The 25,936-nt window shown below is 48.9% G+C and overlaps 1 protein-coding gene across 2 annotated transcripts in view; it reads right to left on the reverse strand.

The window, feature by feature from the left end:
* BCAR1 (BCAR1 scaffold protein, Cas family member) overlaps positions 1 to 25,936 on the reverse strand; it is a 43,835-nt gene that overhangs the window by 9,312 nt on the left and 8,587 nt on the right. For both annotated transcript variants that reach the window (XM_066636871.1, XM_066636870.1), the window contains exons 2-3: positions 8,256 to 8,876; positions 329 to 475 (exon numbers count right to left, since the gene is read on the reverse strand). In XM_066636871.1, coding sequence (XP_066492968.1) covers positions 329 to 475; positions 8,256 to 8,876 — 768 coding nt within the window. The remainder of the gene's footprint in view (positions 1 to 328; positions 476 to 8,255; positions 8,877 to 25,936) is intronic.

Below are 25,936 nucleotides of genomic sequence, written 5' to 3' on the forward strand. Positions count from 1 at the left end.
TTCTCGAATTCAGTGATTTGCAATGTTTTTCATCTCATGGCACACTGACCTCTCTGTGGTGGAGCTCATTTCTAGTTTCTGGGAGGCTCTTCTGAGTTCTGTGGCTCAGTTTCTAGAGTAACTGTGCATAGTAATGAATTGTCTGTCCCTTTTCCTCCGCTGGCTCTGATGGTGGAGGAAGAGGGACAGACAATTCAGTACTACAGGCAATTGCCCTAAAAACTGAACCACAGAAGCTGGTGGTCTTTCAGCAATTTTCAACCACTGTTCTCCAAACATTTGCAGCATACCTGCAGACCTTCAGCCCCAGGGTTGGGAGAGCACTCACCTCCTGGCTGCCCTGATTGGAGAGCAGGCCTCGTGTCGGAGGCACATCGTAGATCTCCTGGAGGTGGCGGGGAACATCATACTCATCCTGCTCTCCTTTGGGGGAGTCGTAGACATAGACCTGCCCCACACGCGTGGGGACTACCACCTGCACAGGAGAAAGAGGGTGCTGGTGAGACAAAGCTTCGCAGGAGGAACAGTACCTGGATCCCTCTTGTCTAGGGTTACTTTGGCTTAACCAGAAGTGGCCCCAGGAACTCCCCCTCTATCCAGGAACTTCTGCCACACAACCCTTCCTCTCATGCATTAACACCTCCTCACCGATTTCCATACCCTTGCAGCTCCATGATATTACAATCGGATCCCCCTCTACTATCAGTGCCTCACCAGTGTCACTGCAACACCTGCAGACCTCCTCAAGCCACTCAGACAATGTCCAAAGGCTCCCATGCAGACAACGCACCGCCAGGGGGGTTGGAGGTTGTCTTGCATGCTTTCCAGACAGATAGCAGGCCATGTGGGTGTCAACTCTTTAGACATCCTCTGGCTGATTTGGGAAGACCCAGAGGAACTGCTGCCACCACGCCAGTAAGGGACTCAATGGCAACTCAAGAAAGTTGCCATACAGACTACATCAAGGAAATGCCCTTTACACACTCACAAAGTACTAGGCACTAGGAAGACGATGATCTAAGACTGCTGAATAGCCATTCCAAGATGGAGCAAGAGAGATCACTCCACTGCATCTACACAACATCTCTTGCCTGAAAAGTGCTCTGAAATATTCTAAATGCATTGCGTGACACAACTGTAGCACATAGGATGTGGCTCATCCTTTCTCCAGCAGAGGGCACTGCCCACCCACAAGCAGCTCCTGGCTGGAAGGAAGCAGGGCACCTTGCAGCAGAAGCTTGTCTCCAGGGATGGCAGGGATGACATCATGGTCTATTTCTGGATTCCAGTAAGCGAGGGGCTTGGAGGAAGCACAATGAGTGTTTGGTTCCCTCGCAGGCCGCTGATCCTTGAGAAGACAAGGGATGCTATGGCCTGGAACAGCCAGCATGGCTGTTGGTGGTTTGCAGGGAGAAAAAGTGCATTGAGTAGAAGCCAGCACAGCACAGAAGCTTTGCAAGTTATACTCAAGGCTGTGTATCCTGAGTGTGAACACAAACACATACAAAGTCAGAATAATAAATACATACATAAAGAATTCTGCTAGAAGGCTCATTTGAACTCTTCATTACAAAAAGCCTACCCTTGCTAACCAAAAAAGTAAGAAAATACTACTACTGATGCCAATGTAGCCCACTTGTTTACATTACAATTTATCCAGCTTCTGCTAGGGGGCAAATAGCTGTGCAAAGCCCTCCCTGCTCCTTTAAAAAAAGGGGGGGGGAATCTGCCCCAGTCTGCCCACAAACTTGCAGAAGATCTCCAGCAGCTGCTGGCAACAGCCCTTCCACTTCTCTGACCGTGTGCCCAGTTTCCAGGGGGTGGAGTGGACAAACCCAGCAGCTGCCTCCCTCAAAACCACAGCTTTAACTGTTCCCTCAGATGCCATCTGAGCAATGGAGAAAGGCAAATGGGAAGACAGGGAGCCAGTGGAACAGCTGGAACAAACTCTTCCCTGCCAGGAGACAGCAGAGATCCATGGGCACAGTGACCCCTTTCATCTGGGTGCCCTCTACGGGGGGGGGGGGACGACGACAACGGTTCCTCTCTTCTGAATCCAGAACTCTGCCCTAATCCCAGTCATGAGGGGCCTGCCCCCAATTACTCAGTGGGGAGGGGAAATATGCTTTGTGCACGCTCAGAGGTGCTCTTCATAATCCAGTTTCAGAACTGGTTCCAGGGCCAAGTTCCTGCTCTGGAATTTATGGTGTCTTCACGCATTTAGGACAGTCGAGGTAGACTCCATCCCATACAGAAGTCTTGTCCCAATGTCTCCGAAACACCTGGGACATGTAGAAGAACGGCTCCTCCCTTCTAACCTACTCCGGTACACAAACTCTCCTGCATAGTCTCTTGTCATCCAAGTACATCAAGTCTTTTCAACCCAAACTTTGGAAAGATGCACCTGAGTCCCCACCCACTGCATGCCTTCAGAAGGACAGAGAAGACTGTATCGTCAGATGAGCTTTGGAGAGCCTTTGTTTGGCATTTGACTTTATTCTGTTGTGTTTTTTATTTTGTCTTTTTTAATGTATGCATTATCATTTTATCTGAATGTAGGCTGACTTGGGCATCGTTCTGTGACAAAAGGTGAGGAAACAATGAAAAATCTCATCTAAGGTACTTTTAAAAAAAAGGAGGCTTATCGCTCAGAATGAGATCAGTTTTTGAACCAGCATTCAAATAAAACATTTTGTGTGATTGCTACGGAGGGACTAAGTTCATCTAAGACCCATGACAAACTGCGAGTATCAGTTATGTGCAGCGATAAGGACCATTTTCTCAAGTACACAAAGTAACTGCAAAGAAAGAAGAAAAGAAGACCCTTCTCAATCACAACAGGCACCAGGCTTGAGACAAGAGACGGTGGGGCCGATTGCGGGAACGCATTCACAGCTCAACTTTAACATGCTTATCAGCGTTCTGAAGGAAACGCTGGATAGACAACTACTTTGCTGGTACATTATTCCTGCAAGACTTAATGGCCCAATCCTATTTGGCTGTACTGCTGTCAGTACGGCAGTTCTGGAGGTGGTACATGCTAATAAAGCGTTGTAAAAGCTGATCCAGAAGTGCAAGTAGCCGGACATTTCTGGGCCGCCACCACTGATGGAGGGGAGGACGCTACACACAGCAGCACAAAAAGGATGTTGGTAAGTTGGCAGGGTGGGTGGAATGAGGCGATTGGGGCAATCATGGCAGATCAGGGGGAGGAATGAGAGCATGTCAGAGGCAGGAGGGGGTGGCATCCAGCATGAGCAACTTGTGCCAGATGCTATTCCCTATTGAGCCAGCCAACATGCCCCCTTTGCTTCCTCAGACTTGTGCCAGGAAAAAAACTGGCACAGGTCCAAGGAGACCCAATGGCACTCAGAGGGCTTACAGAGGGGGAAGAGAGAACATTTCCCCTTACTTCTCCCCAGCCTTGCAATTGCCCCCTTCCACCATAGCATGCAAAGCAGCCTGTTTTGGTATGACTGCATGCTATGGCAGGGAAAAGGATAGAATTGGGCTGTTACAGCACAGTCCTAGGCATGTCTACTGAGAAGTAAGTCCCATTGTGTTCAATGGGGCTTACTGCCAGGAAAGTGTGGATAGGATTTCAGCCTTAATGAGAGTATTAAAACAGATGCATCTATGTGCTGGAAATGTCACAGGGATCATGCAGACTTTTGATCAAGTGTGACAGAGTTGCCCTTGAGTTGAGAATCATTTCAGGTGTGATTTTTCAAATGATGGGGGAAAAAGACTGCAGTTTGACCCTCTAAATCTGCATTCCTACAGAATTTATTGGCAGAAGCTAAAATGTCATGTGCCTACCCAATATTGGAAAATGGCATCTACTCCAACAATTAAAGAATGGTAGATCATAGTTCTGGAAATGACTGAAATGGACAAGCTGGTCAATGAAAGTTCGGCAGAGACGAAGATTTAGTTGTCCCGGTTGCTAACTGAATACAGAGGGAGCTTTTAAGTGGTGCTTCTCTTTAGCAGGGGGAGAGCAACTGTCCCTCTTTACCCTGCTAAAGTGTCTTTTCCACTGGGGGCTGCTGGTGTCTCTGAATCTCTCTGGACAAAGGAACCATCTTTTCATTTATTCCACTATGTAGCCCACTTTGCAAAGTTTTTAAATTGAAAAGAGCTCTCTCTCTCTCTATATATATATATAAATATAAACATAATTATTAACTGATGCACTGCTTACTGTACACTGATTTAATTAAAACACAAATATAGGAGAAGTGCTTTCTGTGGCTTCTGAGGGCAGGACTTGAACCAAGGGGTTCAAGACAAGGAAGTCATTTTTAGGCTAGACGCAATGAAGAGCTTCCTAACTGCAAGAGCTGTTTAGCACTGGAAGAGTCTGCCTCATCTCTCTGAGCCATCAGAGACCCAGCTCTCGATTAGGCACACCACTGCAAACAATGGCTTGTTTTTTTTCATGTTCCAAAACAATGCTTGACAAAGAAAATAATTTGCATGGCTTTCCATTGTCATTGTAATTGCACATTTTCATTCAGTGCATACTAGACAAACAAGCAGACCAGCTGGGATATGACTGCTTCATACTTCTCCCTTGAAGATCTCAAAGGGTGAGTGATGGTGGCTGGGCCTGGCTTACCCAAGAGGCCAACTTGAGGTGGTTGCCTCAGTGGCAGACTAGTAGAGGGCACACACCTCCATCAACCCACTTACTTCCTCTGCTCCTCTTCCTCCCCCTCTATGAACTGGAAAAGGAAACTGGGGGCAAGAGTGGAAGATGAGCTGCAGAGAATGGTGGGTTAGTGCCGAAGTAGTGACTATCCAAGACTTTAGGCACAGAAAGGACTTTTCCAGTCCTCCTCCCTGAGATCCTTTTAACTGAACTGCGGCTTTCCACTAGTACAACGGCCCTTTGAGGCTGTCTACAAGGTTGCCCTAAGGAAGAGCCCTCTCCCTGCAGTGCAGCCTTTACTTTGTTGTTCACGTGCCCCCCAAGAGGCCCGACACGCCCCAGCCTTCGGGAGCAGCTCTTGAGCCTTATTCTGCTGTTTTATTGGGTGTATCTTGGTGTGTGCTTTCCTATTTCTGTTGTGACCTTGGCTGAGCAATGCATTGGTGGAAAGAAAATTGACCGGTTTCAAAAATAAAGATGCTAGAAGAACTTTCTGTACCCGTGAAGGTTAAGAAAGAGAAAAATGCAACTAGCAGGAAAGTGATGGCTACAAACCTGTGGCCACAGTTGCCATGGAAACATTCCCATGCGGTGCGGTGAAATTTGGAGACCAGTGAGCTGCGACACTCACCTGCTGCTTCCCACCCCCTTGTAGCAAGGGACTCTCTAACACCCCCAGACCACCCCCAGCCTCACTGGAGCACAAACAGAGCACCAGGATAGCACAGTCAACAGGGAGGGCTAACCATTTTCCTTCCACATTTGCAGCGATGTCAGATCTTGTTCCAATTTAGCTCAATGCCACAAATGTGTCAAAGCAATGGTTAAAATTACATTCAATTAAAAAGAAAAAGATACAGCAGATGGCTGAAGTGACAAAACCAACCAATTATAAGAGAAACCACCCAAAGTCCTGGGGCACCTTAAAGTCCTACTACATTTCCTGGGGGCAGAAGATTTTGTAGGCCAGGCTGTTCGGTTCATGAATCATTATTCTCAGCTGGCACATACCCATTTATAGGTATGTATGCGTGTGTCTGTGTGTGCGTGTGTGGGGTGTTGTAAATAATTAACTCACCCCATTATAGTAGGGCTAGAGAACCAAGACTCACTGGAGCTGAAATGGTATGCCAAATGAAACTCCCTTGCCTTATCTGACATTGCACCAGTCAATGCTCCTCCTCCCCCCAGGATTTGAAAAGGAAGAGTGGAAGAAGTGTGAAGGAGAGCATCTGATGCTCAAGCCCGCCACTATCCTCCACACTTCCTCTTCCACTTCATTCCCTCCTTTTTCAAATCCGAGGACTGGGGAGAACAGGAGGAGAAGTAGTAGAAACAGGAGGGTGGAGGTGGGCAAAGATCATCTCCTGCCAAGCCACCACTTGAGGCAACCACCTCAACTGGCCTTATGGAGGAGCCAACCCTGATTTTTAAAAATACATCATTTAAGTGTTTAGAGAGTTGGGCCTTATCTGTACACTGGATGGAAAGTTTAATGACAATGGAAAGCCTTATGAATTATTTTCTTTGTATTGCTGTAGAATATGAAAAACAAGCCATTGTTTGCGGTGGTGTACCAAAGAGAGCTGAACCTTGGGGCAACGAGCTGATCAAATCCCCACAGGTGTTTTCTGCCTTGAAGGGACAAAGGAGTTTGCTTTGACTACAGCTGAATGGCACAGAGAGCACTTGATTGAGGGGGAGACGCAGAATGTTCCTGGCAGAGAATACAGCCTGCCAGGGCTTTCTACGGGTGCCACTCAGTCACCCATTGCTATATGCCATTCCTCCGCATCTTATGGGCAGCTGCAGCCAGATAAGCACAAAACGTTGCTGGGAAGATCAGGGGCTCTTCCTGCTCCAGACGCATATGCCTCTCTCCAAAACAGTCCCTTCCTAAAGGGAAGGAACTTCCTGGTTTAATGCTCTGGGGCGAAACCAACAGCATGGGAGCTTGATCTGCAGTCCCAGCCAAACCCTTCCTTGAGAGTGCCCTGAACAGAGCCCCTCACCCCTGGGATGCCGAGACAGGCCTGCTTAGGGAGCAGAGACAAGGAGCCACACAGATTAGGAGGCCTCTCCAACCAGAGCAGAGGCCATTTCCTTTCCCAAGGAGCGACAGGAAACCACTCCCCACGCCCAGCTGCAACACCCCACATATGATAAAGCCATGGGAGTGCAAAGAGCATTCCAACTGTCAGTGCCACTTCATGCTGCCCCTCCCACCCCACTGCAGAGGAAGCAAACAGAGGCAGGGGGGTAGGACTGCCAGGGTGCACACACATTCAGGAGCTCTATATAAAGAGCACAAGTCCCAACATCTGCTAGCCGTGAGTCCAACCCCAGCTGTCTGAGGACACAAACAGCCTCTGTCCCCTCCAGAAAAGGCTGGAGAGCTAAAAGACAAGGGTTGACTCGCCATGGTGACGTAGTAGCCAGCTCAGCCACCAGCATTTTGCTCACCGATTTGAGGCCCCCTCCTAATCCATCCCCAGTGCGATCTTCCTGCTCCCCTAAGGAAGACCGGTGCAGCAGCATATCCAAATGTGGGCATGGTAAATACAGCAGGTGCCACAACTCCCCATGTAAGTGGCTCCTCCCAGTCTCCATTCAGGGCAGTGATAGCAACATGCCTTACTGTGCTGCCCCCCCTCTGGCTATGCTACTGGGCTGACCAATGCCTGTCTGAGATCTCAGTGCAACCACACTAAGCAAAGCAGAGGCTGCTTCTCATTCAGTAACAGCCACAAAGGAACCCCCTCACCAGCAGGAGGGTTACAGCTACAGCTGGGCTGCAAAGAGAACCACAGCAGCTCCGGGAAAGCCTGCATCCAGATTTCAGTGGCACAGAACTGGTCCTAACTACGGACGGTAATCTAACAAACAGACCAGCAATTCAGGGATGCCACTGAAGCTCTAAGCCACAAGTTGTGGTTGTTTTCAAAGAAAAGCATGCTTGTTATTCAGGGAGGTCGCTGGCCTGGTGAAACAGACTCGTTTTGCATTTTTTGAAGTATCCTTACTTAAACAAAGGGGCCATTAATTGTGCACACTGATGCCTTTATCATGGCTCCTCTTCGTTCCCTCCACAGTCGCTCCAACTGTTGAAATTCACATTGTAAGCAGTTTGGGGCAGGGCCTGTATCTAAGAGGAGGAGCCAAAGCTCAGTAGTAGGGCACCTGCTTCTAATTCCACTGCATTTTTGCACCCAGAGGGGGGATGACACTCCCGTCCCAGTTGAGGAGCTGTGGCCAAGCCACAAGCTGCAAGGTAGGCAAACAGAGCCAGGATAAAGAGTGCACAGGATATTTCCTCCCTGCAGCTGATAGCAGCTTCTAAGGGTGGGTGCTGTGGCCTGAGGCTGGAACATGGGGGGGGGGGCAAAGACCCCCCTCTCCCCACAGTCCTGACTCAAATGTTGCCCCCAGTTGCTTTGGGGTAAAGAAAAGACAAAAACCTCAGAAGCTCCAAATGCAGAGGTTCTATATCATGTCTCTTTTGACCCCCAAGTCTCTCTCTCTCTCTCTCTCTCTCAGTACAATTCTGGTGCTCTGTAGTTCTCACCAAGCAGCAGCTGGTGCCCCTCACTCAGCAGCCTACCTTTCCTGGTGCTTTAGGTGCATCCCAACCCCGTCCGTCCAGAGAAGGGGGCACCTGGTAGATGTCTTGCGGTGGGCTGGCAGGTCCAGCTGGCACTTGGTACACATCCTGGCCTTTAGGGGGGCTCTGCCTCTGGTAAGGAGGTGGCTGTTTGCCCAACGGAGACTGGAACTGGCCTGGGACTGGCCCAGAGCCTTGCTGGAGCCCCCCCGGGGCTTTGTTTGGTGCTGGCACTAGATACACATTGTCCTCTTGGGGCAGGTAGGTGGGGTGCATAGACGTGTACTGAGAGGCAGGCGACAGGGGCGTGTAGCTTCCTTGATGGGGGTAAGCCAGAGGAGTTTGCCCTGGCTGCTGTTGCAGTGGCTGTGGTGGCTGTTGCTGCTGCTGTGGTTGCGGTGAAGATTGAGGTTGCCCATGGGCAGGCCCGGGAAGCATGCCCACCAGGATCTTGAGGCGGTTGCCGGGGACAATGCCCTGCCGCCCGTGCAGCGAACAGAGCCACCAGCCATCCAGGCCCTGCGTGTTCCGCTCCAGCACAGTCATGATGTCGCCTTTACGGAAGGAGAGCTCGTCCGGGGACTCCGCCACATTGTCATAGAGGGCCTTGGCCAAGACGTTCTGAAAGAGAGACACACAGAGGGAGCAGTCAGGAAGACAGAAAGCCATTGGTCACAGCTCTGTCAGGATGCCTGGTCTCTTAGCACCTCAAAGACTGACGAATTAATTTAGGCAGAAGCTTCCAGAACCCACAACCTGCTTTGTCAGATGCACCGTGGACCATTCAGTGGGCTTCAGTCCATGAACACATCTGCTGAAACAAACTGTTCCCCCCTTTAAAGTGCTACAAGTCTCTGGGTCGGTTTCGTTGCAGCAGACGAACATAGTGACCCCTCTGAAAGTTGTCACTGATATTCCAAAAAGTGAGGATGCTCTGCTGATCTGGTTTATCATCAGCCATCTGCCTGGGGATCAGAAACAGAAACACAAGGCTTGGTGGGACTGTAGCATGAAGGAACAAGGAGAACTAAAGCATCCTGATATGCATCAAGGCCAAATCACCGATCTGTCAACTGTCACAGCAAGATTTCAAGCTCTTAAAGGGACACTAATTATGCTCAACACACCCCTTTGTTCTGCATTGCCGGTGCCCTGCTCTTTGCCCTTCACTCACGATCTACATTGGTGACATGTGGCTCTTGCATTGGCATCACTTCCTAAGCATGGCGCTAACTGACATGAAACTGTGCAGCTCCCCTCCTGGGCCCTGAACTTCACCTACAGCAAGTAACAGGCTGCCAGCAGGCCCAGGAGGTGCAAGACTTGGGTTTTATGATGGGGGGGTATCACCCAGGGAAGGGTAGGTTACAGGCGATGCTCTGAACAAGGTCTGTTACAAGGAGAAAAAATGAACTCCTGCTCATAACTTTTCAGTGAAAATTCTCTTATAGTAGCAGGGGGGAGAGCAACTGCCCGTCTTCACCCCGTGGGTGTTGGCCGCTGTCTCTTTTGTAGTTTTTAAGTCCCAATGGGCCAGGGAAGCACGTCCTTATCAGTTTTGCTATGTAAACTGCTGAGTGAGCAGTTTTTGTAATTGAGGAGGAACAGAATACTGTAATAGTAAATAAATAAAATAATGACGGAATAGCAGATAAGTGGGCAGACAGACAGCAGATAATGTCTCAAGTGCCTAAAAGCCAAGGGCTAAGCCATATGGTCTGGTGCAAGGCATCCACAATCGGATCTCCCTGCTTGTTTTGGCCTCTTTTAAACAGCAATTTGGGGCTTGAACGAGATCCAAGCTCTGCGAAGAGGTCGTTTCCCACTCTCTCTGCACTGTTTCCCCGAGATACATTGTACCCGATTGTAACCAGTGCCATGGTGATAGTGGTGGAAGAAATAAAGGTTTGTCACATGTGGCTCGGCCTTCAAATCAGAGTCATTCCATTCACAAGGCCAACAGAGGCCCAGGAGACAGAATGTACACCACCTGCCTCCATTGCTCCTCCCTGATTTGAAAAGAAAGAGATGAACACAGCAGAAGTTTGGAGGAGAGGAAAGGGATGGGCTAGAGCAGCTCCAACATTCTAGCCCACCACTCTCCTCCCCCCCATACTTCCACGGTGCTTCCCTCTTCCTTTTGTAATCTGGGAAGCAGAAGGAGGATGAGTGCTGAAGATGGGCACTGGCTGAGTGAAGAGGGAGGGAGGCATTTGGTGTACTGCCTCAGGTGCTAAGAGAACTTGGCCACTCCTACCACTCCTACTTGGCCACTCCTACTTGGCCACTCCTACCTTGAGCACCCAGGTTCCCCTGGATCAAAAACTGGAGAATTAAAATGAATTAAAATTAATGAATTAAAACTAAAATGAAGATTTAAATTGAGAGGGGAGGAGCTAGTGGAGGCATGTGGATCCGGTTTATGCAAACATCCCCCTTCGATTACAAAATAGGTTCCATTAATAAATGAGCAACGGCAAGTCACCAACGGAAGGAAAGCAGACTCTCTTACGTAACCAGTACCTCCAGCTTGCAAACAGTTGCTTGCCTGGTGCCCTAGTAAAAATGGTCCCTTGGGGGACCAGGTGCAGAAGTCTTACGCAAATTGGTTCTTTTTTCTCCCTCCCGCTTTACCCCATCTCAGGACAGAAATGAGCAATAAGGGTACATATGGGCAAGCAGGTTAGAAAACCCAACAGCCTAATTTGGAAGGCTGCATTGCGAGCAAAAGGACACATCAGGTCGTATGAGCACAGGAGACTGAGGCTGTCAGAAACACACACACAGCACTGTACTTTTATCGACAGTGGCAAGAAGATGTAACACTGCACGGTATGAGACATGCACACTTTGGATAATGGAGCTGCTGCTTGTTTACTTCCCTGCCGGATCAAAACTAACAACTTCAGTGTTGTTTTCTCCCCTAATCTCGCCTCCCCCACCTTTCACTCCCAGTGCGCTTGCAATCACTCGCTCTCTTTTCAGTTCAAAAGACGTGAAGCAAATAAATAGCCACAGGTCTTGGCATTTATTACTTGGTTTCTTTTCTCTCCCACAAAGAATTGCAATGTCTCAAAAATACAACAGACAACAACTGTTGTCGTTCCCCAGCCACATATCTGTAGGGGCTGGCTGCTTACTGACGGCTAAGACCCCCTTTGGGCACAGCGCCCCCCCACACACAACACTTGCAGGAAGTGCCAGAGCTGTGAGTCAACCAGAGAATTCCTTTGGCACACCCCCCAAGCTGTTTGACAGGCTGAGATTCAGAACTCATTTCCCAGCCAAAAGTTTCTAATGGAGCCACAAAGAAGAGGAGGGGCGGGAAAGAGCCCTTTAAAGGTGGCTCAGTGCTCACGTCACCATTTCCAAGTGTCCATTTTTTTTAAAAGGCGCAGGGCCTCTTTCCCCTTGTTGAGTCCTGCTTCCCAGCACATACTGATTTTGCACACAACAGTGGAGGGCACTCCCCAAGGGCACTCAGTTGGCTGGTGAAAAACATCCAGCCCTCTTGCTTTGCGGCCAGAGATAACAGGTCTGCTCCTTCTGAAAATGATAGCATTTGGAAGGGAGGAGTCCAGCACACACCGCCGATTGGAGGTATTTTAAATGTTTGGAGAAGTTTGTTATTAAGCAGATAGGAAGATATGCACTTAATACTTTTGTTCACAAGGCTGAACCCTGTCCTGAATCTAGCTCCTTGCCCTATGTCCATTTGTGTTTCCTGTTCTGTGTTTCCTCCCAGGAGACCAGAAGTATATTTCCCTTCCGCAAAAGCATTTTGTTTCAGCTGATGGCTGGCTGGTGGTTAATGCAACAGATCAGAACGCTGTGGAACTGGGGCTCAAATCAAGCACATAGACTGGGCGTCCCCTCCATGCGATGTTCCCCAACATCCCAACTAGACTGTTCCCCAACTGCTCAAATGCACCCTTTCATCTGGGGCCTGACTCCACCACACGTGGAGAAGGGTATTCCTGCCAGGGAACAACAAACAAAAAAAAACACACCCCAGCTTTCTGGCCCACTGAACTGACCAGGCTGCGCTCAGGGCATGTACAGGAGATCTTTCACCATTATTTAGCACACATGCACAGCATGGCCTGGGACTGGAAAATCTGGAGGCTTCTACAAATTTGATGCTCCCCTTCAAGAATTTGAAATATTTTCCAAGCCTGCCCAAAGTATCCCAGAAGAGGCCTCCTATAATGGGACACAGGACTGAATCAGGAAGCTAAAATGCTGCAAGCACCAGGATCCACCCCCAAGGGAAAGAGATGGAAGGCCAGCAGAAGCCAGTCTCAAATGGACAGATCTGCTGGTTGGCTGGCTCTTGGGGAGGGGGCAGGGCAGGAGGAAAGGAAGAAGAGAGGAAGGTTATGCAAGTTGTTCACCCTGAATGTTCCGCTAACATTCAGAGTGACTGCTAACAATATGAAGTTGTTATTGTGCTAGGTGCTGAACAGATCAGACAGAACTTGGGAAGGTTGTATGCTGGGGGATGGGGAAGAAACAGACCTGGAGGCAGGACACAAAAGCAAGAATGACTTCATGAGCTCTTCTGTTGCACCCCCCCATCCCACTCTTCCATCAGCATCAATCACTTGCTGTCACAGAGCTCCCCTGTTGTGGCAGCCAGAGAACGTGCCCTGGGAGCCCAAAATCCCCAGTTCTGATTTAACCTTGACTCAGAAACTCACTCTGTGGTTCCAGGTCAGTTAATTGATGCTCTCACTGTTGCCCCTCAGTCTGATATAGGGATTAAAACACTATTTTGCAGGGCTGTTGAGAGGGAGACAATGTGAATAAAATATTTATATTGTATTCTCATGAATGCCAAGAACCACTCCCTAAAGCAAGTGTCAGCAACCCTATGGCCCATATGCTGGATCCAGTCTGCCACCCAAAGTCATCTGGCCTGTGTAGAGCTCCGCTTGGGGGGCAAGCCAAGCTGCCCAATTCACTACAGCAGTACAGAGACTCTGGGAGCCCAGGCAGGCGGCTTCACCATTCCTCATCCAGCACATGTGAATTGTGCGGGAATCTTTACCTCCCAAGCTGAGCTCTGCGCAGCCACTTCCAGGAGCTCAGCAACCTGGAAGTTCAGTGGTGACATGATTACATCTTCACTGAACATCCTGCCCCTTTCCCCAAAAAGGTTACTGACTCCTAGGGCATCCATATTCAACCACTGTGCCATGGCACACTGGTGTGCCGCAAGTGGTCCACAGGTGTGCCACAGGAATTTGGGGGAAGGTCATTTATTAATAGGGCCAATGGGAGATATGAGCCCCCAATGGCAGCATGGTGTGCCTTGTCAATGGTCAAAAACCTGGTGGTGTGCCTTTTATAGTGACCTTGTCAGTGTGCCATGAGATGAAAAAGGTTGAAAATCACTGCCCTAGAGGGCCAGCCTACCCATGAAGCAGACTGAGGTAATGGCGTCAGGCAGTAGACTAGAAGGAGACTCCTCTTTGGCTGCTCTTCTTCCTCTTGCCCCTCCTCAAAAAAGAAAAGAGGAATAAGAACAGGAAGTATGGAGAAGAGAGTGGTGGGCCAGAGCACCTCTGACACTCTAGTCCACCACTCACCTCCTCTCCATACTGCCATTCAATTTCCCCCTTCCTTTTCAAGAAGGAAAGGAGCACCATCTCAAGAGCCAGGAAGTCTCTGGACATCTTTGATACCCAAGGCTTCCTTTCTGACTGTCACTAAGCTGAAATATGCACAACTAAAAGATCAAGCCCCACCTCATAGAATCATAGAGGGGACCACCAGGTCTAACCTCCTAGAGCAGAAAATCCTCCTAGAGCACCTCCAGAAGGTGCCTGTTGAGCCTCTGCTTGAAGAACTCCAGTGAAGGAGAATCCACCATCTTTCTCAGCAATTTGTTCTACCGCTGAAGCACCCTGACTGTCAAGAATTTCTTCCTGATATCCAAAAGGAATCTCCTCACTTGCTGTTTCTGGATCTAGTTAGTTCTACTTCCGTGTCTCTCCCTTTCCTTTATGGTCTTCTGTGTCGACCCCTTGGGGTATCTACCCTCTCAATCAGCATACAGCATCATGTACCTAGATGGCATGAAATAATTACTGCTCCTACTGGGGGAGAGGTAGTAGAATCAAAGTAAAATCTTTTTCTTTTTTTTAAATCCTTGTTTTAACAAGTTCCCCCTCTTGGAGCTAAAAGGCCAACCGGCTCCAACTTCCCGAGCAAAACGGGAGGCCTGTGCCTTTAAGCAATCATCCCTGCCTGGCCTTGCTTGTTTGCTCAGTCAAGGTGTGCCAGGTCAGAGATACCTTCAGGGAAAAAGAAAGCAAGAAAACAAGACCCAGCTGGACCAAGCAACTGAGCTGTGCCATGTGTGCCAAGGAGAGAGCCTTTCCACCCCTTTACCCAGCAAAGTCCGATTGTTTTTCTCTTGCAAAATAAAATTCCTGGGGAGGGGGGTGTTAATAATTGGAGCAAATCTGTTATTCTGAAACTGGATGGGGCAGAATTTTGACTTGCATTCCTTCTGAAAACCTCTCTTGCAGCTGGCAGTCAGCTATCACTGCATGCTGGGTCCTTGAGGTTGCACAGACCTCAGAGCCACCAAGACCAGGGACCCCTGGAACTAGCCTGCCTGCCTACCGCTGCATTCCTTTTCAGGCAGTCAATGCTGGGTCTTCCAACAAGCACATATGAAGCCACTTTACAGAGTTGGATCACAGCTTCATGTCGGCCACGACTGCCTGCTCTGGTTGGCAGCAGGTCCTCAGGGTCCTTCTCAGTCTTGCAAGGGGACATGTCGAAGTTCAAACCTTCAAAGCAGGTACTCTGAGCCCCAACCCACCCCACATCAAACCTCAGTCCGTCCACAGTTACACCTTGTCAGGGGTGGGCAAGATCGGTGGTTATTCAGCTTGTCAACAGCTAAGACCTGCCTCATAAAACATTCTGCAACATGGGACCCACCTTCAAGATCCCAGCAGGCAAGAGGGGTGAGCAGCAAGTGGCAATACTTCCCCCTTCTGCCTACCCAGCGACAGTCAACCAGCATGTTCTGTTACTGTGTTGATCAGTCCCATCTTCCTTTCCAGAGAAGGAGAGGAGGGGAAGAGAGTGGCAAGGTAACAGCAGAGGGAGAGGAAGAGGAGACAAGTTGCAGCTAGGCAGACAGCAAAGGCAGTGCCATAGCAGGGATGGGGACCAATGAAGACTGGTCAGTGCCATAGAGACTGAGGGGAACCAATGAAAATTGGGGGATCTTGGCCAAAACAACCATGCCAATGTCTCCGCTAGGATTTTGCCTTCTCTAGGTGGAGTATCCCCTGGCCTCCACCGCTTCTTCTACCACTCCCTTGATTGGAAAAGAAAGGGGGGGAGACAGAGCAGAAGAGAAAATGTAGAGGAGACGAGAGTAGTAGGCTAGAGCAAACTGTGGGTCGGGACCCACTAGGTGGGTCGCGAGCCAATTTCAGTAGGTCCCCATTCATCTAAATATTTTATTTTAATATATTAGACTTGATGCTACCATGGTATGTGACTACAACTGGGGAAATGTTACAGCCCTGTACTTTTAACAGGCTACTATGCATATGCTTTTAACAATGATAGTAAATGGTACTTACTCCTGGGTAAGTGTGGGCAGGAATGCAGCCTAGGATTGTTCAAAATTTTCCTGCTTGATGACGTCACTTCTAGTCATGACATCATTTCCAGTGGGTCCTGACAGATTCTCATTCTAAAAAAGTGGGTCCTAGTGCTAAACATCTGAGAACCACTGGGCTAGAGCATCATCATCTAGGACTGCTGCAGACACTCTAGCTCACCACTCTTTTTTCCTCTCCCTTTTCTAATCCACAGGGTGGGAAAAGGAAAGGCTGGTGTATCACTGGATGAGAGAGGCAAAATTTGCCATGCTTCCTCCAGTGCCAAGAGCCTTGTTAGCACTAAATTCATCTAGCTAAGTAGTGGCAACCATGATTGGAAGGAGCACTCTAATCTGGAAAGGTATTTGACTGGATAATGAATCTGTGAACTTGTGTGCAATGCAGGCACTGCAGACCACCAGTCTACCTAGTTCACTATTGTCTCTGTTGATCAGCAGAATTCCCCCCCAACACACACACACACACACACACACGCGCGCCACTTGAGACATTTCACTGATCATGCCAGGAACTGACTGTGAATGGGATCTCCAGTGCACCTCTATCAAGCAGGACTGGAAGCTGGATTCATAAACAGTATGTTCGTTTGTGGTATTTGCTGACTCAGTTTCTCCAACCCCTACCAATGCCCCCTCCACAACCCCGCACAGAAAGCAACAGCAGCTTCTGCTACGAGGCCATAATTATGTAGAGGCAACAGCTTGCTTTGTGCATTTTTGGTTGTTGTTCGGAAAACAGCTTGCAAACGATATTCCAGGCCAGTTATTCAGCCAGCTTCTCTTCCTCATCAGGGAAAACAAAGAGCAAAAACACCACCACGTTGCATTTCGCTGTCCTGAGTTGCCCTCAGAGACGGCAGGGATGAAGGAGTTACACCTCCAGTTATAGTAATATATGATTAATGCAACTTTAAAATAAAATATCTGTGTCACCAAACCTGCCACCCTCGTTCCTGATTCTCAGGCAGGGGTTTGATTACAACATAAAGTTCCGTGCTGATGCAATCATGTTTCCAAAGTCATCCTGCATACTTGGGTGGTGGTGGTGGGATTACTCCAAAAGCAGAATGAATCACAGCAAAACAACATTCTAGTTCCCTGTTGAGTTCCTTTCAGAGCACTATCTCTTAAAAAGGACCTTTGAATGAAAAGGCAAACTCCAGCATATATAATAAACCAGTTCTCATTAGTAAATTGACATACAGTACATAGCTGCCTTCTATGTTGGTACTGATCTGTTTCTTACACACACTGACTGACAGTGGCTCACTAGGGCTTCAGCTAAGGATTTTGTGGAGCCCCACCTGGAAATGTCAGGGATGGAACTCGTGATCTCTGCCACAGCATTTGGGACCCATCCCCAAACTGGAAAAACTGTAAATCAGGTCTACTCTTCCAGTGGTCCAGCAAGCAATTCCAAAGTATCCAACCAGAAGAAAAGAGGGACTGGTGCTCTAGAACACTTGGAAAGGATTCATATTTTTCATTCATAATTTGGACAAAGAAGCACGGGAGAGTGCGCTTTCCAATTTGCATGGTTTAAAACTGAAACCTTCATTTCCCACTGGATAATTTTCTTTCTAATGATCCTTTCTGCAACCTCTGAAATGTCTCCATCCAAGTCAGATGGGACACAACACCACCCTCACCAGAATCCAGAGAACTCATCACAAATGAGCTAAGCAAGCACCCTGCAAAATAAACTCGGAGCACGAGAGAGAAGGTGGGGAGGAGGGAAGCTCAGGAAAACAGACATTTTTGACCCCAATGTGCCTGCTCCCTTGGAAAGAAATCCTATTTAACTCAGCTGCTGTGGCTGAAAGGAGTCTTGAACCATCATGAAATTGCCAAAGAGGTTGCATTCCTTGTCCACAGATCCAGCATTCCAGGGACAAGGTGATATTGTTTATTTTCAACGTGCAACAAATGTAGCCTCTCTCCAACCCTTGTTTACCTCTAACAGTTATAAGGTCAAGCAGATCCATTTCCCCCACCCTACTGCTCCCCCCCTCCATGTTCCACTGCTGGTTTTTTCCACCAAACATGCTCAGGGTGCTTTTTAGGTTTCTTAAATTTACTGTTTCTTTTAAATTTACAAATGGATGTATTGCCATGCACCTAAAGAGCCCACCTGAGAATGCAAAAGCCACGACCTGATTTGGAACTGTGTCCATTTTTCAGACAAATTGACAGACGCCCAACCACATGGACGTATGGGATGGCACTCAGAGGCTGCCAAGTGTTGAAATGGAAGAGTCAACACTTGGCAGCCTCTGACTGCCATCCCATACATTCATGTGGTTGGGCGTCTGTCAATTTGTTGAAATGAACAAGAGCAGTTTTCATCTTTGGTGGCAGTGTAAGGATTCATGGAGCACATCCCTCAGATCCTGCAGTGCAGGCATTTGGGCACTGATATATTCTGAGTGAGCACAGAGGAAAGGACAAACTGGTTCTGTTGAGCCAATCATTTCCAAATTGCGTGCTGGGGAACATGCAAGTCAAGGCTGCTGTGAGCTCAGTGTGTTCATCTATGGAAGAGGCATCTCTGCATAAGTCTCTGCTCTGGTTTGGTAGGACTCCAATCAGTCTTCTCTGGTAGAGAGCAATTTTGACACTGCATCTAATGGGACCGGATGTAGATGTGGAGAAGAGTCACTCACCCATAGAAGAGGCTGCTTCTCACATCTCTGCATGAGTCACTGCTGTGGGTTCCTTCCTACCACCCAGGAAGCATGCTCAGCCTGCTGTCTCATGCAGAAATAAACTTGGGTTTAAGCTTCACAGAGACTGGAGAATTCTTACTCTGGCACACTCTGTGAATGTAAACCATTTTGGGTGTAAGCGTGAAGGATGCTAATTTTAATTTGGGGTGGGAGGGTGGACTGTGACTCAGAGGCCTGGGAAACACCGTCAGAGCAGAGCGCTCAAGATAGGAGAATGAACTGGCGCATCTCTAGGCTTCCCTTCTCTGCCTCCGGCACATTCCTTAGCAAGCAAGAACATAGCAGCGGTTATTCAGCCCCAGTCCAGGCCTGCTCACGGGCCCTGGCGCAGCCAGTCCACCCACCAGCTCCTGGGGACCCTGGACAACAATGTGCTTTTGTGCCCCAGTCGCTGCAGACAGCACATGGATTGTCCCAGGAAGCTGGCAGCGCCAGGCCTCGAGGCAGCTGGGGGTGGAGAGTTGGCGGGGGAGGATGGGAAGAGATATGAAATACCTGCCATGCTGCTGCCTCACTCCTGTCCCCCAAGAAGTCTCAGAAGTGGGTGAGAAAGCACAAGCACTCTCCAAATTAAAACTGTGGGCCTGAACCCTGGCATAATCAAAGAGATCTGAGAAGCCCCCTAACAGCTGTTGACAACTGCACTGGGTCCAAAGTACCCCCAAAACAGTTCAAGGACTTGAGGCAGTTTGCGCATCCTGTCTCCGAGTCACTCAGGCCTCCCACATCCCCTGAATGTCCCTGCTATGAGCACTCTCCCTCTTTGGTTCTTTTCAACAACAGTCAACGCTTCCATTTGGACAGAAGTCTCCCATTGCCCCACAGCCTAACACTGCTCTTCCTTCCCAATTCAAACTTTTTCCCTTACTATAAAACAGAAGTGGCAAACAAACCTCCAAAGGAACTAAAGCGCATCCACCTACCCACTGCAAGACGCCTTGATCTTTCAGTCTGCTAACTCCTTTGGAGTGAGAGGCGGTCACTGCTAACCTTGCCTCAGCCAAAGTAGATTCACCATTGTACAAGCCTGTGACCCCACCCCAAACACACTTAATGTGTGCACCCGTTTGCACATCACCTTCAACTTGCACCCTGATTGTACCAGGGCAGAACTGTTGTGTCTGCCTCCACGTCACCAGTCCTGTAGAAAGAAAGACAGGACACGCAGAGTGCCACAGGTTCCCCCCAACCCATGTGAGTCTATCTTCACAACGCTACTGGAGTGGGAAAAGATCCAGCCACAAGGAACATGCAACTCTACAACTCTACCGCTAAACACCTTTTCAAAGTGCTCCACTTATATTAAGCAGAGAGAGAGAGAGAGAGAGAGAGAGAGAGAGAGAGCGCAACTGCCCCAACTCAGCCCAGCAGTGCACCTTTTCCAGTGGCTGTCCTGACCTCCTTTTCATCCTGTTGGATCCCTGATGGAACAGAGAACCATCTTCTCATTCCTTTCGCTGTGTAAATTGCTCTGCAACTGCTTTTGCAGAAAAGCAGCTCAAAAACATTCCTAATAATAACAAATAACACGTGAACTGGAGCTTACCCATGTTTGCATGGTGGCACAGACGTAAGTGCAACAACCCCCTGCTGCTGTTATTACGTAATTTTTGCAAAGGGCCAGACAAGGTAGCCCACACGTATGGGGGCTGTGCAATGATTAATCCTGGGGCAACAAGAGACAAGCTTCGGTACAACAGCAATGCCAGAAAATGCCCTCACATTGCCAGTATCTTACACTCCAGTAGGAATTGAAGGCAGAGCATGTGCTTTGTTCCAGATTTGATCCCTAATTAAAAGGGTGTTGGGTAGCACGCTGGGAAGGGTTAGCCAAAGACCCTGGAAAGCTGCAGTTGGTCCAAGTGGACAAGATTGGGCAAGAAGGTCGAGCATTCAGAGTCAGCATCAGGGGCTCACATTATTTTCACACAAATTCAAAGCTACTTTTGGGTTCTGGCCCTCAAATATGAACCCCAAGCAACTTCAAGGACCTAGTTGTGTGTGGCCGGCACTCTTCACTATGCTTTGGGAGATAAGCACATACTTGAGCACCATTTATTTAGAAGCTGGTCAGCAATGCATTGACCTTCCTTCCCAGGTCTCTACTGCTCCCCTCCCCTTGGCTGCCCACAGGTTTATAACTTCCCTCATCTCTTGGCTCCTCATGGCCCCTGGCTATTCCTTAGCTAGGCCAGAGGTGGGCCTTGAGCAGGCAAGTTGGTGGCAAACACAGAAATTAATCTACAGAAAATTCAACGTTTTGCTACAACAATCACTGGGAGTTTTATGCCAGGTGTAGGAGCCTCTTTTTGCACAACCGTGCATGTCAAGACTGCAGCTTCTAGCAACTTGAATAAGTATGCAGGCCTACCAACAGCCTTGGTTCCAGTGTGGTGGAAAACTGGACATTGGCCACCAAGGATCTGCTAATTGTCCAAATTGGCTTCCATGCTTCTCCCTGGGAGAGTGACAGGTTTGTGTCACTGACAAGTTTGTGGCCTGGAGCTGCGGCTTGCGCACCACATTCCAAAATGTTCATTTATTAAAATCAGCAAATGGTTAAAAAACAAGCACCTTGCTGGCTGGTTTTGTATGCAGGTGGTTGCCAAACCTTCCTGAGCACTACCCACTGTCAAGTTCAAAGCTCAACTAAAAAGCGGACATTCTTGTAAGCAGAATTCACCTGGAGGATCACTGGTAAGTCACTGTTTGCCTAGGGAGCCTCCCAGCATTGACTCTCAGAATCTTGGAGATCCCAAGTTACATTTTATTGCAATGGACTCGTAAGCTCTCTCACCAAGGCACAGTGCCCACACACATACACACACACACGTCCATATATTCCAACGGAAATAGCAATTAAACTAGAACAATAGCAGGATTGTATCAGGGATCCTATTGCTATCACCATGTAACAAACTTACATTGACATTCTTTATTGAGATCACCCTTGGAATGCTCTTGAAAATGTCTATTATACCAACAGCTAACTGAAAGGTTGAGAGATCCCTGTTCCCCCCATGAACATACAACAAGCCCAAAGCTGAACTGGAACCCAGATCCCACATGCCCCCAAGTCCAACCCTCTGTTTTCTGGAGCAATGCCACACTTGAGAAACCTCAGGAAGGATCTGTCCAAGCTTTCTTTAAACCAAAGAAGCAAAATTCTGGTGTACACACAAATGGCAGAATGAAGTGGCTGTGTGGACTGTACCTCTTCTCACATCTTTGAATAAAACATACAGGTGGGGCCTCTGTTTCGGAAGATCCTGTATCTGTGGATCCGGTTCAACGCAGGTCCCCTTCAGAGGGCTTTCTGAAGCAGGCAGAGGCCACGTGCATCCGCCGTGGGCCTCAGAATGGCCCATAGAGGTGAAAAACGAAAAATGCCACTTGCGGTTTCCCGAGGAAAACCGGGCCTTTTTTGCCTCTGCAGGCCATTCTGAAGCCCACAGAGGCAGTGGGTAGATGCGCACTACCTCTGCGGACTCCCGAAAGTGCTCCCCTCCCCTTCAGAGGGCATAAGGGGCCAAAAATCATGGATTCGCTCATCAATGATTTTCAGTATCCGCAGGGGTCCGAGAATGGATCCCCTGAGGATACCAAGGCCCCACATGTGCTTCCTAGCAGGAAAAAAGGTTGTAGACTAGCCCTCTCCCAGCTGTGTTACTTTTCTATTTATTGAATCAAAATAAATATTTGCAAGAAAGTGTTGTACGTGGGTTAAACCAGGGAGTATTCAAAGCTAATTCTCCCCACCCACGCAGTCTGTTCTCCTCAGAGCCTCAATGGTTGGCAACCTTCAGTCTCGAAAGACTATGGTATAAGCCTACAGCACCCGGTATTCCCAGGCGGTCTCTCCCATCCAAGTACTAACCAGGCCTGACCCTGCTTAGCTTCCGAGATCAGATGACATCAGAGCCTCCGGACTCAATCATAAGAACTCAAGAACAACCCCACTGGATCAGGCCATAGGCCCATGTAGTCCAGCTTCCTCTATCTCACAGCCGCCCACCAAATGCCCCAGGGAGCACTTCTGAAGACCAGAAGTGATTGTGAGGAACTCCAGAAGGATCTCTCCAGACTGGCAGAATGGGCAGCAAAATGGCAGATGCGCTTCAATGTCAGTAAGTGTAAAATCAAAAGTTTACATATAGGCTGATGGGTTCTGAGCTGTCTGTGACAGATCAGGAGAGAGATCTTGGGGTGGTGGTGGACAGGTCGATGAATGTGTCAATGTGCTGCGGCAGTAAAGAAGGTCAATTCTATGCTTGGGATCATTCGAAAAGATATTGGGAATATATTATAATATTCTCAATACCTAATATTATAATGCCGTTGTACAAATCGATGGTAATGCTACACCTGGAGTATTGTGTCCAGTTCTGGTCGCCGCATCTCAAAAAAGACATAGTGGAAATGGAAAAGGTGCAAAAGAGAGTGACTAAGATGAGGGGCACCTTCCTTATGAGGAAAGGCTACGGCATTTGGGCCTCTTCAGCCTAGAAAAGAGGCGCCTGAGGATTGAGACGTAAAAAATTATGCAGGGGATGGACAGAGTGGATAGAGAGATGCTCTTTACACTCTCACATAACACCAGAACCAGGGGACATCCACTCAAATTGAGTGTTGGGAGAGTTAGAACAGACAAAAGAAAATATTTCTTTACTCAGCGTGTGGTTGGTCTGTGGAACTCCTTGCCACAGGATGTGATGATGGTGTCTGGCCTGGACGCCTTTAAAAGGGGATTGGACAAGTTTCTGGAGGAAAAATCCATTACGGGTTACAAGCCATGATGTGCATGTGCAACCTCCTGATTTTAGAAATGGGCTATGTCAGAATGCCAGATGCAAAGGAGGGCACCAGGATGCAGGTGCCCTGTTATCTGGTGTGCTCCCTGGGGCATTTGGTGGGCGGCTGCGAGATACAGGAAGCTGGACTAGATGGGCCTATGGCCTGATCCAGTGGGGCTGTTCTTATGAACAGCTAGGGCTGCGCCACTGAGCTACAGCCCCTCCTTGTGCACACCAAGCCCAAGCTAATTCCACAGAGGTGGTGAGGTTCTTTCCTGAACATTCACTTCCCCTTCTCTGTCATGTGCTGGACTTGACAAATGGGGCATGAGCCACTTGGGTGATGCAAATGGCTGGCTTCTTAGAATCAGCCGGGACTCATGACGTCATCAAAGACAGAAAGCTGCCTGCAGCCATGGCATCACTCCCCCTAGCCTGGATTTACCTTGGTAACTCAGAAAACAAGTCTGTGAGTCTGAGCACTCCCCCACCTCCCAGAGTTTCCTGAAACTTGGTATCAAAAACAGACAGAGCCCAGAGAAAGAGCATGGGGAGGGCAAAGCTATGTTTCTGGCATGTGACAGCCAGAAAAGAGCTACGACCATCCCCAAGAGCTTCCCCTCTTCCACCTCTCTCGACCTCCCTTGGACTGAGGTCGCCTCATTCAATGTTTGGCGTGTACCAGATGAGCCTCGGAGAGGAGCAGCTGCACACTACTAAGTGCAATGAGCTCTGGGCCCTTCTTCCCCATTACAGCTCCCTGAGAGAATAGCAAAACTGGGCCATGTCGTTTTCCCAGCAAGAAGCTCCCCAACAGGATCCCAGGTAAATATTCCTCCTCTCGTAACATGGTTGGGGAGGAGAAATGTGTGTGTCGCCAAATGCAGGCAACTGGCAGTAGATAAGGAAAGAGGAAGGGAAAGAACATGTAGCGAATGATTAACTGATCACTGTGACAGGATAGCAGGGTCCTGGCCTCCAGGTGAAGCCCGACTGAAAAGCGACACAGGGCGAGTTAAAGATGTCTGAAGATGTCTGCGTCAGGCTTAAACTGGGTCACCGACTTTGACACCTTGGAGTTAGCGCAGCAGGGGATCTACAGGGTCAGGTGCATGCTCTGCTGGCAGCCCACACTCCGTGTTCAGGAACTGGCAGGGTAACACATGATGACTGCATCAGCCTCCAAAGGGAGCCAACGGAGCTGGGACTGGACAATCCCATTCAGCTAGGTGGGGGGCTGAAGATACATACGAAGATCATCGGAGGGGGTAGTAAGTTGAGCATGATGTGCAGATAGTGAAGAGTATTTCCTCTTTGCTCCCAGCACAAAAAGTTGAGGATATTCAACGCAAGCAATCAGCAGGAAATGCAGGGCAGTCAAGGCAAAGGGCTTCATCACAGACAATTCATTTGCGCAACTCACTGCTGGAAACTGCAGTGATGGCTTCGGGAATAGAAGAGGTTTGGGTGGTGGCCTTTGGCCTTGGCGGCTAATATATAACCTCCCAGTTGAGAAGCAGCATGTCACAATGCCAGTTTCTGAGGAATCAACAGAAAGACTTTCTGCTCCATGGATGGGCTCTCAGGGGTATCTGCCAGGCCACTGTTGCCAGATATAATGGACCATTGGCTTGATCCTGCCCAGTGAGGCAGACTGAGGCGTTGCCTCAGGCAACAGTAGATTGACAGGGAGTGCCGGGCTGCCCCCGCAACTCAGTTGTTCCTCCTTGTCCCCCTCTCTGGAGTGCAAAAGAAAGAGGGAGCAAAAGAGGAAGTGTGGAGGTGAGTGCACAGTATCACAGACATTCTAGCCTGCCTCTCTTCTCTCCGTCACACTTTTTCTACTCCACCCACCCTGCTTCTTCCGATAAGGGGAGTGGCAGAGGCTGGCACCAGGTAAAGAGGGGGCAGCATTTGGCATGCCAGGTGCCTGGAGGTCTTGGGCTGGCCCTGAGCAGGACTGTTCTTACACCAGAAGGGGCCAGGTGCCTTTCACATCAAAGGCTGGAGGTAACAAGCTGATTGGCAGGAATGTCTGAGTAAGAAGCAGAGGGCAGCAATGGAAATGTAGGTACAACAGACAGACAACAAAGAACTTTAGCAGAGGCATTGTGAAGGGACTGGAGAGTGGAAATGTGGCAAGAAGAAAGGCAAGGAGGCAACAAAACAACCAGAAGGGCTGGTGCACACCACTCACGAGTGGAGACATGCACTGCAAAGCCATGAGCAATCCAGATTCCCCAACATCTGCCCTGAGCTTTTAGGAATGTATGCTTGTCCTATATGCTACGGGAACTACTGGCATGACACCTGTGTTGCCACAGCAAACATAATGACTGCAGAGTACGCACATCAGTGTTCCCCCTAACACTTCCACCTCCTCTTATACAAGCGCCCAGCACTACCATGTGCGCAAAGTTTGCTTGGTAGCTACAGATGTGGCAGCTTCTATGGCTGTTGTCCTGTGATTACCGAAACAATATGCTCCCAAGGCATGAAGGGACCCAG

This window comes from Tiliqua scincoides, chromosome 9 (assembly GCF_035046505.1).
Source record: "Tiliqua scincoides isolate rTilSci1 chromosome 9, rTilSci1.hap2, whole genome shotgun sequence".
Taxonomy (NCBI): Eukaryota; Metazoa; Chordata; class Lepidosauria; order Squamata; family Scincidae; genus Tiliqua; species Tiliqua scincoides.